At 42.1% G+C, this 19,039-nt stretch overlaps 1 protein-coding gene across 6 annotated transcripts; it reads right to left on the reverse strand.

Annotated features, from left to right (window-relative positions):
• Nucleotides 1–320: 320 nt before the first annotated feature.
• Nucleotides 321–18,074, reverse strand: stk38a (serine/threonine kinase 38a). 6 transcript variants are annotated; one of them, XM_061687336.1, is made up of 15 exons: nt 18,021–18,039; nt 15,422–15,506; nt 13,849–13,986; nt 13,183–13,234; nt 12,962–13,084; nt 11,159–11,242; nt 10,962–11,085; nt 10,719–10,873; nt 9,896–10,007; nt 9,428–9,489; nt 6,394–6,511; nt 6,166–6,289; nt 4,007–4,102; nt 3,318–3,412; nt 321–2,164 (listed from the first exon to the last, which is right to left on the reverse strand). In XM_061687336.1, the coding sequence occupies exons 3-15, from the start codon at nt 13,977–13,979 to the stop codon at nt 2,028–2,030; spliced, it is 1,413 nt and encodes a 470-aa protein (XP_061543320.1). In that variant the 5' UTR covers nt 13,980–13,986; nt 15,422–15,506; nt 18,021–18,039; the 3' UTR covers nt 321–2,027. The 6 variants fall into 6 exon arrangements, with proteins under 6 accessions (XP_061543320.1, XP_061543302.1, XP_061543292.1 ...); XM_061687318.1 differs by lacking the exon at nt 18,021–18,039 and adding an exon at nt 17,613–17,747; XM_061687308.1 differs by lacking the exon at nt 15,422–15,506 and having other exon boundaries at nt 18,021–18,074.
• Between the last annotated feature and the right edge of the window lie 965 nt (nt 18,075–19,039).

Below are 19,039 nucleotides of genomic sequence, written 5' to 3' on the forward strand. Positions count from 1 at the left end.
GCAGACTGGGAGCCAGCCCTACTGTGATGCAACACTGCCACCTAGTGGTCATTAGACTGGCTCGGCAAGCAGAGGTGATTATTACTAACTGCAAATCATATATTTGAACATGCTTGCACATCATGGTGAGTTTTATTTGGTGACATTCTAAACTAACAATTTCCCCCCATTAAGTTATTTTGAGTTGTCTTGGCCTACAGTATAAAAAAATATTGTGGGAACTTCTGACTTTAGTTCAATCAGTGTGTCCATCATTCGGAATGTTGGGACTATTATCTCACAGGGAAAGTGGAGTTGATGCAGTTGAGGAGACGGCATGGTTAAGTGCAGAGTACTTCATTGTCAAATAGCAGAGAAAACAACAAAAATCAGCACAAAGTGGTTTAAATAATAATTATAATGTACATCGCACTTCGAGATGATTACAGAAGCAAACATACACACGAGCATCCTTTGTAACAACACACAGATCGTATCACGGCAACATGGGCTCTATTGCTTTGAAGGCGACTGAGCACAATTACTCCAGTAACAGATCACTTCCTTTATAAAAAAAAAAAAAAGGGTACCCTGCCAAAAGGAAAATGTCCACTGAAGGCTTTTCTAAAATAACAATGTGCTCATCATCTTTATCATATATTACAGGTAATAAACTTTCATACAATTAGAAATGGATGCCAATTTGTCTTATAAAAACACATTAAATGTTGCATGGCTGATGTAAAAAGGCAATATGATGATACAGTCATAAAACACGCTACAAAGTGATTTGAGCAAGCCGTTGGGTTTGAAATGTGACAATACGATGTCATCGGAAACAATGTCACAGCTTTGGATAGCATCATTTGCATGTTTGACCAAACTTGACTTGTGGGAGCGTACATAAAATTTCCATTTGTAAAATCGATTAAATCATGGTTATTTTAAACAAAAGATCATCTTAAAAGCAAAGACAATTGTGGACGTCAATTCAATAACTTGGGTGTGATCAAATAGAATCACATTTCCTTCCAAAATAGTATTTTGTGCATTCAAACAATCAGCATTTGGAATTATTGGGAGTAAATAAACAGAAGTGTTACACCTTAAGACTTACATTCATTTTAGAAGACAGCATACTGGAAATTGTGGCCATGGGAGCGGTCTGGCCTTCTAATTACAGCTCACGAGTGAACATTGCGCATGTGGACCGGGTTGAGAGCGTGTTTAAAAATAAAGCACATGGCGTGACTCCAGTTTCAACTAAATGCACAAAGGCCTCGCTTACGTCGACGAGAGCAAAGGAGCTTCAGATCGGTTGAGTTCGGACAAGAGACCTCGATGGATGTGCTCCCGTCCACCTTAAAGAGGATTTTTGTGTTAGCGTCCATGGGAATGTTTGTTATTTCACCATTAACTACTGCTTTTGTTCGTGGAGCCCCATCCCAAAAAGAAAACCAGTTGCCAAACGATGAGGCCAGACTAGAACATCACATAAGGTGCTCTGTAACATGTTAAATTCCCTCTTGTCATCATCAAGCAAGTCTTGTATAAAACGAGCATTTTAAGTTATTACGCAGGGACATGAAGGAGAGAGGTTCTTGATGCAGTCTTTGGTTGGACACCATTCAGCGCTCGCAGCAAACATATTTGGACAAAATCCCTGAAGAGAGCACTCGACGCCTGTCAAGTGTCTAATAAATGTGGAGCATAGAGAAAACAAAGAGGCCGCTGGTTGGAAAGAGGAAAAAGGTGCTGGCTTTGAAAGAGGGAATGTGATGTCGCTGGTATTTGAGTTCAAACCAAATATCCCACCGCCGCTTCGGCTGACATAACGGTCAAGAGAAGAGAATCCTTGGAGAGCAGGAAGGTGGCCCTGGTAGCATCAGAAAAAGTGACGATGGAGAGCAAAGAAGGCAGCGATTTTTACCGTGCAAAGCGATCGACGGGAGCCCTTTTCCAAACAAATTCCTCATCTCCCCAGCGGGCGACATCAAGTTGTCCATGCTGGGACAGGTGTTAGGACGAGGACTTGTTGGTGGGCTGCTTCATCTCTTGGTGGACTTCATGTAGGATGGGATAGCTCCTCGAGCGGTGAGGCCTTCGAAGCGTTTGTAGGTGTAGTTGATGAACACCCAGTCTTTATTCTTCAGGTCGGCGTCCGAGTGGTTGGAGACCTGAGTGGCTGGAGGAATACACATTCACGTCAGGTCAGCACGCAACATGTGGTGGTGGAAATTTGTAAGAGATTATGACAACAAAACTCTTATTTAAGGAGACAAGCCATGGAAAAGTGACTTTTAGTTGTGTACAAATAGCTTGACTTATGAGTTTATTTTGCACCCTAATCACCCCGTTACAAGCCATCACAATAAATAATTCACAAAGGTTATATTTATTCAGACTTGGAACAGAAAGACAACTGGGTCCTCTTTCAAATAAACGCACAAGGTGAAGTCGAACAGAACCAAGCCTAGGCCTGTCACGATATCATTTTTTAGGATGATATATTTTCCCCCAAAACTATCACGACAATATCGTTGTTGTTTTTTTATGCCTTGGAAATCATGAAAAATAAGGCCCGCCTTCAGGGCTGCAGGACTGTGTGGTTGGTCCGCTGGAGACGAGCCCTTCACCTGGCAATCAAATGCGTTCGCTGTAGTCAACAACTGGTTGAATAAAAGTGTGCCGCTGAGGTTTTGCTTAATAAACAGTTAACTTTCCTGTGTGTGTTAATTGGGGACGAACACACACAACTCGGAACGAGGCGCTATACTGACCGCATTGAAAGACGCCAGGAGTAAATAGAGAGGGAAATCACAACTGTCGGGTTCTTTGCAGTTTGTGACCGCGCACGACTGACCAACGGTGAAGCAGAACAACGGAGACGTGCCCTTCACTGACAATTCACGATATTGACGACGGGGATTTTCAAATGAAAAGTCGGTGCTTACAGCCTAATGTTATGGTTTAGTTTACGTATAAACTGTATTTGCTTCCATTGAGTTGCATGTCGTGATTGCACTCTTTAATAGTATAGTTATTCAGTTAGCCCTTGATAAATATGAAATTCTTTGATAAATTGTATTTTTTTATTATCGAACATTTATTCTTATTTGAAGTTTCATTTTGCACAGAAAACGTAACGATATTGTTTGTTGAAAAGCGGGGCAATACAAATACAGACACTTTCCCCAACATGAGGAATAATCGTTATAATCACAATTACAATATTGATCAAAATAATCGTGATTATCATTTTGGCCCTAATTGTGCAGCCCTCGTGAAAGCCCTAGTGGCTTGTTTCAAATGGACTAAATGTGTGATTGCAATCATACCTGTTGGTGTGAGGATATCAGAATCGGGGAATTCATCAAAGTTTGAGGTGTCGTCGATGCTTTTAATCTCAATGGGGATGGCGGCCGGCCTTTCTCTGCAGATCCAAGCAGGTTGTCATGTTAACTCATTTTGCATGATCTCATCACTACTTCAATGTGTAATTTACAACTACTCTGTATGTATCAACCTAATCCAGGAGTACGACTCTTACATGAGACACAAAGTACGATAGCGTTGTGCGTCTTTGCTCGTTCCTGTGTGACGTCTTTTTCTCCAAACGGGGTCTTTAAATAGCAGGGACATGCTTTCCACCCGCTGGGTGTGCAAGTCATAAAAGAAGGTGTGGTCACCCGCATTCCCGCCACATTCTGATCTCGACTAAGACGACAATCACTCACTTGTTTTGATACACTCACGATTTGATCGTGCATCTGGTCAGATTAAAAAGCCACACAGATGTGAAGTAGATTAACCTCGGGACAAACTTTAGCTGTATGTGTTTATAATTTACAGTGAGGATTATTGCTATGCTGCATTAAATAAAACTGGGGATATTGGAAAGTTCAAAACCCTAGCATTTCTTGTGTTAACCAACCAAACAGCTGAGCTTTTCTTCACATTTGTAGTTTGTGCTTAAAATACATTTATGTGCACACTGTTGCTCAAATATGGAATGAACAGTCGCAACCTGATATGGTCATAGTCCACGCCCTCAAAGAACGGATTAGTCTTGATTTCTTCCACACCAGCAGCACCGGTCCTGTGCTCCTCTTCACAGCAGAACCTGCACCCAAATAAAAAGCCTTAAGGCTTCTTTATACTCGCGCTGACGTCACTGCGGCTGTCCCGCGCGTAGTTTGCCTTTATATTCGAGCGCAACCCAGGCGCACTGTTCTGAAAATGTACTGCAGTTCACCTCCAAGTCGGGGGTGTCGCTACGGCTGGTATTAGCTAGGACACCACAGGGTGGAGTTTCCTCTGCATTTTATTGGCCATTTCCGGAAGCCGTTTTTCCTTTCCTTTCAGTAACAAGGAACAAAGCAACAACAATGGCGACCGTGGAACAGTGTCTGCTAGAATAAATGGACCTAGATGACCAGATGATACCTTTAATTATGCTGCAAAAATCGATCAGAGAAGGCGGCGGCGTAGATGGTATATAGAACCAAGGGGCACGCTGAGTACGTCATCACAGCCTGTGACTAAAACGGACCAATCACGAGAGATTACCTCCGCAGCGTTCGACGCGCAGCAACAATTTTTGCCAGTGCGCGTGTCAAGGTACGCAGAGGGGCCGCGCGGGCCAATTCGTCGGTCAGGTGATGCAATGCGAGCGTTGTCGGCCGCACACCCGCAGGAGTACAAATAGGCCTTTAGTTATACTGTTTGTACAATATTTTTGTGTTATCCATTGCTCTCGCTCTCTCTCAATATACGTTTAGTTTTTTAATTAAAAAATTTCAAGACGATCTATTTTCCCCAAAACTATCACGACTAACGATAGTATCGTCGATGTATTTAATGCGACTTATATATTGATAGAGCGGAATAATTCAAGTACATCCTTTTTATGAACAATGAACTTGAAAAACATTGAACATTCGTATTGTAATGTAGAACAATAAATAAAATATCTTAGATAAAAAATAAAAATGCTCACAGATTTTACACAGATGAACAGATTACACACAATGCCTTCAAAGGCAATACAGTGTACTGCCAATTATGTTTTCAGTTGATTAAGCAAAAGTGCAAAGTATAGCAACATTAATAACAGCACAACAAGTAGATCAAAGCAACCGGTTTTGATTTAAGATTTTCAAAAGTCTGTAGCCTTTCTTTAAACGTTGCTTGTCAACATGCTCAATGGCTACATCTCTTACAATACTTCGTAACGCTATACTGTATATAATGTAAGCATACATGCACCAAATACGCTGTCAAGTTTGTATTTGCATTGCTGGGCAAAGAGTTCCATAATTGCAAGCTGAATGGAAACGAGAAATGTCCCACCGTGTTTTTTGTTCCCAGCTGAATAAATTGGGTGGGATGGTTGTGTTTAAAATGGATTTTGTCACTTTGAGGTTTTAAGTTGTGTTGTCTTGTCTTTGTTGCGATTTCATACATATTTAACATACCAGCTCGTCGGTGTTAGTGGGATGGCCGCGTTCATCTGGCTTAAATCCAAAATGCTCCTACATCAACGCGGTGGCGTTAGGCTTTGGAACTCAATCCATTCATGCTGCTCAACTTTCTGGAACTGTCCAGCTACCGGCTCGCCATCAGAAAACCGCATTAAAAGTATGCGCGCGCGCACATAGGCACACACCCACGCACATACGCGCACATACACAGGCAAGCACCCGGCCAATCAGAGGGCGGGGGAGGGGGGACTCTCCCGCCCTTCACGATCATTGATTGGCTTAGAGACCACAATGGGTTTCAGGTGCTCTGCGTTCACGGAAATGTTATTTTCTTCATCAAATGGCTGGGCGTACAGGTAGAGCCTTTTTTTTTTTTTTTTAGCCACACCATTCAGAAATTAGCGCACATACAGTATGCGACCAAATTAGCCGCACTCTAGAGCCCTGTATTGTCAAAAAAAAAAATAATCATACACCGTATTCGCAGCACCACACCACAATACTAAACCATAGCATTCCATCCTCAGGCGCGAACTGATTCTACTTTATGCGTCCCTACTCATTTTTGTGTGCATCAGATGTGGGACACACATCAAACGAGATCCCAGAATAACAAATGGAACCAAGCATCTCCGAGCCCCACTAGCTGCCGCATGCAGCATGCCTACGGCCAAAGTGACTGACATAAGCCGGGCGCTCCTACCTGAGGATGAGGTCTTTGGCCTTTTCGGAAATTGGCACTTCTGGTGGAAAAGTGAGCGTCTCCCGCCAGTTCATCACTTTCCTGTATGTCTCCTGAGGTGTCTCCGAGCAGAATGGCGGATAACCTGAAGAAAGCGAAGAACCCACACACAACATGCATTACTGCTACCTTATCTGGCCTGGTCTCCAACTTGACAACAGAGGGTCACGTGATGTTGCTGGCTCTTACCTATTAGCATCTCATACATGATGACACCTAGACTCCACCAATCACAAAGCTTGTTGTATCCGTTCTGCATAAAAACCTCAGGAGCGATGTAGTCTGGTGTTCCCACGGTGGAGAAGGCCTGAAATAAGAGAGCTTGGGTGAGTAACAAAATAATGACATGAGCTGGAGTTGAATTTCTTTCTGCAATTTACATTATGAATTACCGTAATTTCCAGTGTATAATGCACACCCATGTATAATATGCACCCCCAGAGTTGACCTCAAAAGTCTGGATAACCCTTCTATGTATAATGCATTTTTAAAATGCATGATTTTGCTTCTACCCATATGATCAAAACATTATCTGTATTTTGTTCGTTTTTTCAAAGAATTATTCTGAAGCGCTTATTTTGAACACGTAATAGTTTATTTTTATTTACTTGCTATTTCAAAATTCACAAAACACAGTATTTCACAAACTCTGCCAGTGTATGTAAACTTATGAGCACAACTGTACATATATGCAGTCATACGTACCCCTGTCATATTGGAATGAAAGTGTAGGCTACACCTTTTTCATAACCTTTAGGTGGCGGAGGCATATTAGAATGAAAGTGTACACCTTTCATAACCTCTAGGTGGCAGTAGCATATTGGAATGAACGTGTACAGCTTTTTCATAAACTCTAGATGGCAGCATACATCTATAAAATGTGAAGGTTTTTTCCATTTTACCTTATACCCATGTATAATGCGCATTATTGCCTTTTTGTGAAAATAATTTGAATTATACACGAGAAATTACAGTAGGTGCTGTATAACTCCAACATCCATAATTGATGAAGATGACATCCAAGTGTTGGCCATATGACAAAGAAGGCAGTTATCGATTCCTTTATGTCTGCTTTACTTTTTTTTTTTTGCCAATGACACCTTGTATACATGAGTGACACAATAAAGAAACACTTAAATGTCTTTATGATTCAAGGTGGTCAGTACTTGTAGTTTGGTTACAGTCGAACATTCATGTTCCATCAGCTTAAGTTGTGACTGCTTAATAGCACATTGTAAATTGTGTGTTACGATGCCTCATGGTGACATCCTTGTACTTGCTCTTTTGAATATTACTTGAGTCCACTTGACACTAAAGTTTGGCTTGGTCATGAACGCGCAAAGCTTTGAGATGGGCCAATATAATTAGCCTTATTTCCGTAAAGGAGACATATTATGGTTTAATGTTTGTATCCCAGGATACTTGAACTCCTCCACTTGGGGCAGGATCTCATCCCCGACCTGGAGAGGGCACGCCACCCTTTTCCAACTGAGGACCATGGTCTCAGAATTGGAGGTGCTGATTCTCATCCCAGCCGCTTCACACTCGGCAGCGAACTGCTCCAGTGAGAGTTGGAGATCACGGCTTGATGAAGCCAACAGAACCACATCATCTGGAAAAAGCAGAGATGCAATACTGAGGTCACCAAACCGGACCCCTTCTACGCCTCGGCTGCGCCTAATAATTCGGTCCATAAAAGTTATGAACAGAATCGGCGACAAAGGGCAGCCTTGGCGGAATCCAACCCTCACTGGAAACAAGTCAGACTTGCTGCCGGATATGCGGACCAATCTCTGACTCCGGTCGTACATGGACGAAACAGCTCGTATCAGGGGGTTCGGTAACCCATACCCCAAGACTCTGCTTCCTAATGGGAAGGCGTGTTGGTGGAATTGAGGAGGTTGTCGAAGTATTCTCCCCACCGACTCACAACCTCCCGAGCCGAGGTCAGCAACGCCCCATCACCGCTACACAGTGTTGATGGTGCACTGCTTCCCCCTCCTGAGACACCAGATGTGGGCCAGAATTTCCTCAATTTACCGGTCAATCTACGTTCCTACCCTCAACTATGGTCACGAGCTGTGGGTCGTGACAGAAAGAACAAGATCCCGGATACAAGCGGCCGAAATGAGTTTCCTCCGCAAGGTGTCCGGGCTCTGCCTTAAGAGTTTGGGTGAAAAGCTCTGTCATCCGGGAGGATCTAAGACTAGATGGCCAGATGAGGTGGCTGGGGCATGTGATTCGGTTGCCTCCCAGACGCCTCCCTGATGAGGTGTTCTGGGCACGTGCCACCAGGAGGAGACCCCAGGGACGACCCAGGACACGCTGGAGAGACTACGTCTTTCGGCTGGCCTGGGAATGCCTCGGTATCCCCCCGAAAGAGCTGGATGAAGTGGCTGGGGAGAGGGAAGTCTGGTCATCCCTGCTAAAGCTACTGCCCCTGCGACCTGACCTCGGATAAGCGGTAGAAAATGGATGGATGGATGTTTGCATCCAAATAGTTGAGTCTCTGGAGTGCCTGAAATGCTGACTCTACAAGTGATAAAAATTCTATGGGTGTTCTCTTTAGGTGTGCGTGTATGTGAGGTTAAATTGGCCAGTGGTGGCCTAACCCCATGTAAGCAGATCTGCATTAACTTTTCTTTGGTTCACGGACTAGTAGCGCTTATGTGATTGCTTGGTAAAGTTATTAGCGGAGCGGCGGGGTGCTTTTGTTTGTGTTAGCGATATGTCCATGTGCTACAAAAATGCTTTCATTGTTATGGTACTTACTTGTTTTGCACACTCTGGGCTCTGCTTCCACTAGTAGAAGCCAGAACACACACATACTCGCCCGGCCACATCCAGCCCACTGGTTGTCATTCAAAAAAAGCTAGACTATGCAATTTGCCCAGCAGTATACGGGAGGGGACGCATGAGAGGCCCGGCACCTAAACCGGCTTGTGTTTGGCAAAGCAGGAACAATGATGGAGAAAATTTTATTCATTCTTGATCATTGGGTTAATTCGACAAAAGCATGTCATAGATACAGTATGTTATTAAGACACCTAAGAATTGTTTACAAATTTTGAAGAAAAAAAAAAAAAAAAGCATAATGTCTCCTTTAAGACCAACAGTCTGTAGGCAGCTGCTCTGCCATTTCCATTAATTTTATGTATACTAAATAGAAAGTGAAGTTATTGTGTGGTGTGCATGCAGAGTAACTGCGCTTTCTTGTTCGTACCAACTGCCTCCTGTTTCTCTTCCAGGTCTCTGCTTTTCTCTTGGAGTTCATGTTCTGGAAGGCTGTGAGGGGACAATCCGTTAGTATTACAATGCTTTTACACTAGAAAAAAAAAAAAAAAAAAAGGAACTACAGCAGCCTTCCAAATAGACTATGTTCAAACCCTGAGTAGAAACATTATGTAAGATGGATATAAAACAGTTTTTTATGATACTGTATAAAGGTTGTTCAACAAAACCATTTGGATAAACTTTTGAATGACTCTGATGCCTGTGAGTAAAATACTGTCCTCATAAAATTGAAGAGTCACAATTTTTGGATTTGAGGTCTCGAACTGCTTCAAATACTGTACACATAATTTCAACCGGATTCTAATAAAATTGTCCTGCACAGAAAAATTATGTAATTGCTAATATATACACACGTGTATTATGTAATTTACATTGTAAAAGGAAGAGGTTGCCTGACTTTGTTTACTGAGGTCACTGGGCAGGCTATGGTTCAGGTTCTTGTAGAATTCTGTCCGATGTGCTCTCTTCAGTCCCGTGCACAGTCCAAAGTCAGACAGCTTCACATGACCCTGAAACGTCAACACATGGAGCCTTCGTTAGCACTTCAGAAACGTTCATGTTTTCATCTTAGGTCTGGGCGATTCAATTAATTTGACTTAGTTGCAAATCTTTAAGTGATTTCTTTTTGCGGCTTCCGTAGCTCAAAACACTACCTTGTTGATGTGCACTGCTTGCACTAACAACATGGCTGCAAACAGAGAGGAGGTACTGTATAAAATCACAGTCAGTGCTGGAAGGGGTGTGGCGTTACTTTTCAACAAGACATAATTAGCCAAGCCATGCAGTTCATTTTAAATTCATTTAAAATGTTAATTTATTAAAAATTGTGTTGACATACACGTTTTGACAAAAGTTGTTTTTTTCCCCCTACAAGAGAAGGCCGTTATCTTCACTCTATGATTTCTGTGGAAGTTGATGCTGGGGACAAAACTTCCTAGAAAAAAAATGGCTTCAACGCTTTTTTGATATCAGCAGAAATAAAGCAAATTCCAGAAGGAGGGGGAGAGAGAGAAATCAAACTTATTTTGAATAATGTCATAAATTGTCATTACGTCTTCTATAAGCAAACATCTTTTGCGGTTTTATTTTAAGGCCATATCGCCCACGCACTATTTTCTTTTTTATTTAAACTTCCAACACCGTAGTAGGTAGCAACAATCTCTATTCCGCATGTGTGCTTAAAAGGGCAATTGGACAGACTAAAATGCTTCCTAACTCACCCGGGAGTCCAGCAGGAGGTTGTCTGGCTTGATGTCTCTGTGGATGAACCCCAGCTGATGAATGGAATCGATGGCTAGCACTGTCTCTGCGATGTAGAACTGAGTGGCCTCTTCCGTCAGCGTGTCCTTCTTCATCAGGAGGGTCATCATGTCTCCTATAAGGGTGACAAGCAAATGCATACTTACTGTCTTCACTTTCATTTATGATTTTTGGTTCTGTAAACTTGGCGGCAACGCTCGTACCTCCAGGTAGGAACTCCATGATGAGGTAGAGGTTCATCTTATCCTGGAAGCTGTAGAACATCTTGACCACCCACAGGCTGTCTGCCTCCACCAGGATGTCCCGCTCAGCACGTATGTGACCCACCTTACTCAATCAAACCGACCATTAAAAGGAATGACACCAGATAAGGAGCAGTGCTGCCTCACCTTCACCTCACCTGTTCTTTCTCCAGCATGTCAGCTTTGCGAAGGATCTTCATGGCGTAGACGTGCCCAGTGTCCTTCTTCTGCACCAGACGCACCTGCAAGAAAGCGAGACAAAACACTGCTGATACGAACCACATGAACGCTTTAGCTGATTTTATGTGGTCTCAGTGACTTTGACCATGACGTACTTGCAGATGTCACTAACAATCTGTCTTCTTTGTCAATGTTTATCCAAATAGAGAAGGCTGAGGACACACTGACCGCTATATAGTGGGTACGGAAAGTTTTCAGACCCCCTTAAATGTTTCACTCTTTGTTATATTGCAGCCATTTGTTGAAATCATTTAAGTTCATTTTTTTCCTCATTACTGTACACACAGCACCCATATTGACAGAAGAAAAACAGAATTGCTGGTTTATTAAAAAAAGAAAAACTCAAATATCCCACAGCCATAAGTATTCAGACCCTTTGCTGTGACACTCATATTTAACTTGGGTGCTGTCCAGTTCTTCTGATCATCCTTAAAATGGTTCTACACCTTCATTGGAGTCCACCTGTGTTTGATTATACTGATTGGATTTGATTAGGAAAGCCACACACCTGTCTATATAAGACCTAACAGCTCACAGTGCATGTCAGAGCAAATGAGAATCATGAGGTCAAAGAAACTGCCTGAAGAGCTCAGAGACAGAATTGTGGCAAGGCACAGATCTGGCCAAGGTTACAAAAAAGATGTCTGTTGCACTTAAGGTTCCTAAGGGCACAGTGGCCTCCATAACCCTGAAATGGAAGACGTTTGTGACGATCAGAACCCTTCTAAGAGATGGCAGTCCGGCCAAACTGAGCAATTGGGGGAGAACAGCCTTGGTGAGAGAGGTTAAGAAGAACCCAAAGATCACTGTGGCTGAGCTCCAGAGATGCAGTAGGGAGATGGGAGAAAGTTCTAGAAAGTCAACCATCACTGCAGCCCTCCACCAGTCGGAGCTTTATGGCAGAGTAGCCCGACAGAAGCCTCTCCTCTGTGCAAGACACATGAAAGCCCGCATGGAGTTTGCTAAAAAACACCTGAAAGAATCCAAGGTGGTGAGAAATAAGATTCTCTGGTCTGATGAGACCAAGATGGAAATTGTTGGCCTTAATTCTAAATGGCATGTGTGGAGAAAATCAGACAGTGCTCATCACCTGCACAATACAGTCCCAACAGTGAAGCATGGTGGTGGCAGCATCATGCTGTGGGTGTGTTTTTCAGCTGCAGGGACAGGGAGACTGGTGAATGAAAGATGAATGCAGCCAAGTACGGGGATATCCTAGATGAAAACCTTCTCCAGAGTGCTCAGAACCTCAGACTAGGCCGAAGGTTCACTTTAAAAAAAGACAATGACCCTAAGCACACAGCTAAAATACTGAAGGAGTGGCTTCAGAACAACTCCGTCACTGTTTTGAATGACCCAGCCAGAGCCCTGACTTAAACCCAATTGAGCATCTCTGGAAAGACCTGAAAATGGCTGCCCACCAACGTTCACCATCCAACCTGACAGAATTGGAGAGACTCTGTAAGGAGGAATGGCAGATGTTCCCCAAATCCAGGTGTGAAAAACAATCTGCAAAAATTTCAACAATTCTGTTTTTTTTCTGTCAATATGGGGTGCTGTGTGTACATTAATGTGGGGGAAAAGGACAAATGATTTTAGCAAATGGCTGCAAAATAAAAAAAGAGTGAAAAATTTAAGGGCGCCTGAATACTTTCCGTACCCACTGTATGTAGTTCTACAATGGCATTCAGGATTCAGTATTTGTGAATTAGTGGTTTTACCTCTCCAAAGGCTCCACGGCCGATCACCTTGAGGGACTCAAAGTCTTCCAGACCGAGTCGGGTACGCTTTAGACGAAGAAAGTCGGACTCTTTCCTTGCATGCTCCGTACGCCGGCGACTTTTCTGTAAACACAACATTGTTGCCATTAGAGACATACAGCACAACACCAGACAATAACAGTCTTTTTAATTCTATTACTTCAAATCATGTTATCACTCACTTCTTCATCAGCCAAGCCTTCTTGATCCATCACCTTCTCCAGTTTTTTTTGCCTGGGACAACAATTTTACAGTTTGCTACTGTTTTGCTGCAGCTACAGTCAATTCTACCAGATACAATATTTTACACTGAATGATACAATGGTGAGGAACTGAATTGTAGGGACAAGAAACTGTATACAAGCATCTCCTCTTAATCTGGAGAGAAATATGTCACTCAACCCGCCGCCCCCCACCTTACATTTTGTGTCACAGATTTGAAGCAGTATGCATTACGTCTGTAATCATTAAAATTGGAATTTCTTTGAACAGAGTCATACAAACTGTTGCATGAGACGAACAACTTTTTTTTTACATTAACTGACATGAAACAGACTTCATGTCTCAGAAAAAAGATTGCCAAGAGGCTCAACAAGTGTTTTTTTCCCCTCTAACACTTAACCACTAGCCTAAGGATTTTATTTTAAGACCACTCGTCACACTCCCTTTTATTCTATCTAAAAGGTTCCCCCACACTTGAGCTCTGTCATGAGTTTAGAGTTTTACCTGCCTGACCATGAGAGGCAGAGTACAGTTATCTTGGAATTGGATGTTTATATCAGCCCAAACTATTCTGGGATACTGAGTCCAAGCAGTACAAAGAGGCAGTTTAACTTGGTCACGTTTACCTCATCTCTCTTTCCTCGTGCTGGGCAATGAGGTTACTATAGAAGTTCTCGAGGGTCACCTTGGCCATAGTGACACGTTCCTTGGTGTGGTTACTCATGGAGGAGCATGAGCTCTGGCCCGTCATTGCCATGCTTTACCTGAAACAAGACACGCACACATAAACAAGGTGAGGTGGATTTGCATCCCCTGTCGCGAATGATGGAGCCCAAAACTAGAGCAGTTCTTACCGCATTGAGTCTGAGAAAACACGGGACTATGATATCATATGAAGATTGATGCATAAAAAGAGGAAGGAAAGCAAGTGGCATTGTGACAGCACAGTTATGAAGAAACAAGAAGGAAATGTAAAAGAACAAGGTGGAGTCACTCTGTCTACATACAGTCCCCTCCAAAGGTATTGGAACGGCAAGGTCAATTATTTTATTTTTGTTGTATACTGAAGACATTTGGGTTTCAGATCAAAAGATTAATGAGACAAAAGTTCAGAATGCCAGCTTTCATTTCATAGTCTTTACATCTAGATGTGTTAAACAACTCAAGACGTTTGTTTGAAGCCATCCAGTTTTCAAATAAGTAAAAATATTGGAACAGACATTAAATTAACTTAAAGTGAATAAGATTTAATTCTTGGTGGCATAACCGTTACTAGCAATAACGTCATCAAGCCTGCGACCTATTGACTTCACCACACTGTTGCATTCTTCATTGGAACTCTTTTCCAGGCCTTTACTGAAGTCTCTTTCAGTTCCTGTTTGTTTCTGGGGGTTTCTCCCTTCAATCTCCTCTTCAGGAGCTAAAATGCATGCTCTATTTGGTTAAGAGCCGGTGATTGACTTGGCCAGTCTAAGACCTTCCACTTTCCCCCCCCCCCCCCCCGTGATGAAGTCCTTTGTTGTGTTGGCAATGTGTTTTTGGGTCAGTGTCCTGTTGCATGATGAAGCTTCTCCTGATTAGTTTGGATGCATTTTTCTGTAAATTGCCAGACAAAATTGTTATGTAGACCAGAATTCATCCTGCTGCTGCCATCATGAGTTACATCATCAATAAACACTAGCGAGCCCGTTCCTGAAGCAGCCATGCAAGCCCAAGCCATGACAATACCTCCACTATGCTTCACAGATGAGCTTGTGTTTTGGATCATAAGCAGATCCTTTCTTTCTCCATACTTTGGACTTTCCATCATTTTGGTAGAGATTCATCTTTGTTTCATCAGTCCATAAAATTTTGTTCCAAAACTTTTGTGGCTATACTTCTTTGCAAAATCCAATCCTCCAATTATTTTTGCTGATGACTGGTTTGCATCTTGTGGTATGGCCTGGATATTTCTTCTCTCAAAGTCTTCTGTGAACAGTGGATTGTGATACCTTCACCCCTGCTCTGTCGAGGTTGGCACTGATGTCACTGACTGTCGTCTTTGGGTGTTTCTTCACAGTTCTTACAATGTTTCTGTCATCAACAGATGTTGATAGCCTTGGACGACCTGTTCAATGTCTGTTGCTCAGTACACCAGTAGTTTATTTTTCAGGACATTCTAAATTGTTGTATTGGCTGTTCCCAGTGTTTGTGCAATACCTCTGATCGATTTTCCCTCTTCTCTCAGCTTCAAAATGGTTTGCTTTTCTCCCATAGACATCTCACTGGTCTTCACAGGTGAAACCTAAAGCCAAAAACAAGTACTATCTAATGTTTAAGCAATCAATCTAAAAGGCAACACCTGAGAAACTAGAAACACCCATCAGTCACCTTTTTTTTTTTTTTTTTTTTTTTTTTTTAAAACCTGTCCTGTTCATCTGAATGGCCTTGCAGAATGGTGGCTCGGTATGCCTTTTGTGCTGAACAGTTTTGCTGTGCAACAGGGAAGTTTGAAATACTCCTGCTTATTTTAATTATTCTGGTGTTTATTGAAAATGCAATTGGACAGAATAGAGTTTAAAGGGACAGACAGAGGGTCAGAGTCAAATCGTGTTCTTATTTGTGGATGTGGGGGGACACCCGGTGAGGACATCCAATAGTTCTAACCAAGAGAACTAGATGAGAGGACAGAAAAGGGCAAGACACGACAGGATGTGTTAAATGAGCAAGGCAGTGTTGCTGACAAGTGCTGTGGTGGGATTATTTTGTTTCAGTGTCTAAACACCTTTAAGAACCTGTGAGTTGATATGTTAGTATAACCTGTGTTGTCATTTGTGATCCCAGCACAAGCAATTAAAGCCTATAAAGTGTCTATCGAAATTATTAGTGAATGAACACCATATCACATGCATGATAGTCGACTGGTGTACGGAGTTGCTGAGGGGGCACAATGAGGAAAGGCCCGCTCCGCCCACAAGGGGGGGGGGGGGGGGCCAAGTCAGCGGGCCTGTCCAGCAGGGGATCCAACCAGGGGGACGCCACCCAGCCCCCAGGCCGGCCCAACCGAAGCATGCCGACTAGTCCCAAAGGTCACATGTTCCAATACTCACTTGAAAAGTGGGTGGGTTCAATTAAAGGTGCTCTGTTGTGAGTTGTTTAACACATCTAGATCTAAATACCATGAAATAAAAGCTGGAATTCTGAACATTTGTCTCATATTCATCTTTTGATCTGAAACCCAAAATGTCTTCAGGATACAACAAAAACAAAGGAATTGACATTGTCGTTCCAATACCTTTGGAGAGGACTGTGATTTTAGGTCACAATATGTTTATGAAAGGTACAGAAGTACACATAGAACAGCCTTAAGTTATGTGATCAAATTGGATTCTTTTTACTCTCTCTCAATACAGTCAATGTACATTTTGAGGTAATTAAATCAGCGCTACTGTTGAGTGATTGTACACAAGAGAATTAAATAGCTGGGTGTATCCTGAATCTCCTCAACAGGATTAATAAAGTATCCATCCATCATCAAATGTGTCAAAGAATTTTCACAAACAAGTCACGGACAGGTGAGGCTAGATGAAATCCAGATATTTTCAGAAAACATGTACGTTATGTGAAAATAGAACATTTTGTTCTTGCGTGGCGTAATATTACTTGCTCTGTCCAAATAGTTGACCAACACTGTGTGCAACATGACACTTTTGTTACAGGTTTATCCATCTTCTATAAGGCTCATTCTATTCTGGGTCACGGGGAGCTGAAGCCTTTCCAGGGTGATTATGGGCAAGAGGCAGTGTACACCGTGGGATGTTCCCCAGTCAATTACAGGGTACATGTAGAAAAACAACCACAAACATATATGGGTAGTTTAGATTATTCAAATAACTTATCATGCATGTTTTTGGAATGTTAGAGGAAGCCCGGTAGTGTTTGCTAGTTATATCGACAGCATCAAAACAGTAACGAATGTTAACCGTCACACCAGACTTATAAAAAAAGACCCAAATGCGAATGGATTTTGACATTCAGTTTGTCCCGAAGTCGACTCACATTCGCTTTACAATTAAACACGTAGTCCAACTCTTATATATCTGGAAACATTTTCAGACATTAGAAAATAGTTTAGATGGACAAAATATCACGCATGTAAGTTAGTGCCACGTAAAAACGAGATGTGCACGGCATGACATTAGATTTGGATGGAGTCACCGCATGACTAAGTCAACTCGACCAAAATAAAGAGCAGTACGTCGACACGGAGCGTCACCTCGGAGGCTGTAGTTGGTGGAAAAGAGAAACGTACATATCACGAAAGCACATGATTTAACTTCTTAGCAATTGTATATTTTAAGCGACTCGGTGCCTGTCTTTGAAGCAACCATTTCGGAGATAAAACTGTTACCTGCTAGCCTTAGCTGCTTAGCTTCTGAAGTTCCAAACTGTGTCAAGTTTGGGAGACAGGACAGTCCATGAAATACAGTAAGCGGTTTTACTGCTCGCTCAGCGACGGCGCATTTGCTTAAAAGTTTCGAAAAAATCTTAACATATCCGTTAACCCCCGCCCCCCCCCCCCCCAAAAAAAAAAAAAAAAAAAAAAAAACCACCTTGATGGCAGTTAGTTAGCTGACCCTCGTTAGCCGCTTATTTGCTAAAGTAGATCGAGAGGTCTGCTGTTACAGAGAGACTTTTTAAACAAACAAGTTTAGCAGGGCGAGACGGAATGAGCAATAGAATTCGGACATAGCATCCAAATACCAAGTTATTTGCCTTTGATCGAAAGTTGAAAGGTTGTTCTTTGATCGTCTATTACCTTTATGGAAGGTGTTGTGGTTGCCGCTTCTTCCTCTACTGAACAGCGCCCAATGGCTCATCAACTGTGTGGAGGCAGTGGGACACCTAGTGGTCAAAACGCGAAGCCACTCTGCAGCCTTAAAAATGCCATTCCACCGGTGGGGTTACGACGCAAAAATGACGCTTTCAACGCAAATTTAAATGATCTATTTTTCTGGTTGGTGATTCTGACCAACATGACTACAGTTGCGTTAACAACCTTCCGTTGTATATAGTTTATTTAAATGTGATGTGTAATAAATTTTCATTGAATCCTTATTTGAGTACAGTTGTATTTTCCTATAGTTAAGCGCTATCTTAATGTTCAAACTGAGCTTTGAACAATGTTACAATGGCTTCCAATATTATTTTTTCAGAATCATTGGTCATTATTGTGGTACTTGGAGAGCCCAGTATTTTTAAGGTGGTAGGCCTACTTGATGTAAAAAGTTTGACAACCAGTTTTATCTGATTTGGTGTTTTGGTATGGAATACAATTATCACTTTTCCAGGCTATCCTCTATTGAGCAAGTCGTTTTGAATGATCACCATCTTTGGAAACGTATACTTTGTGTAAATTCTAGCAGTCCTGAGACAAAATATTAATAACAATAATAATTTTTTAAAATAAATTAACTGAAGCTGCTGGCTCTTGTCCCTCTCCCTTGATGATCAATTTTACAATATCAATAACAGGTGCAATATGTTTCAAATCAAACATTATTTACCAAAGACATACAGTATTTTGTAGAGTAGTAATTATGCTTTGAAGTTGTCTCTCAGCATACACACAACAAAACTTTTTCAGCAATCTAGGAGAAGAGGAAAAAAAAGTGAGCTACATAACTCAGCAGAAATGGCATCTTCAAGCTACAGCACTGAAGAGTTTCAATGCCTGAAGCCATTATGCACGCAAGGATTTTACACCTGGATTACAGAGAATGCTGTTGTACTTATTTTTCCCCACCTGCCAAATGAGGTGCCTAAAAAAACTACATA

This window comes from Phycodurus eques, chromosome 1, assembly GCF_024500275.1.
Source record: "Phycodurus eques isolate BA_2022a chromosome 1, UOR_Pequ_1.1, whole genome shotgun sequence".
In the NCBI taxonomy this organism is placed as follows: domain Eukaryota; kingdom Metazoa; phylum Chordata; class Actinopteri; order Syngnathiformes; family Syngnathidae; genus Phycodurus; species Phycodurus eques.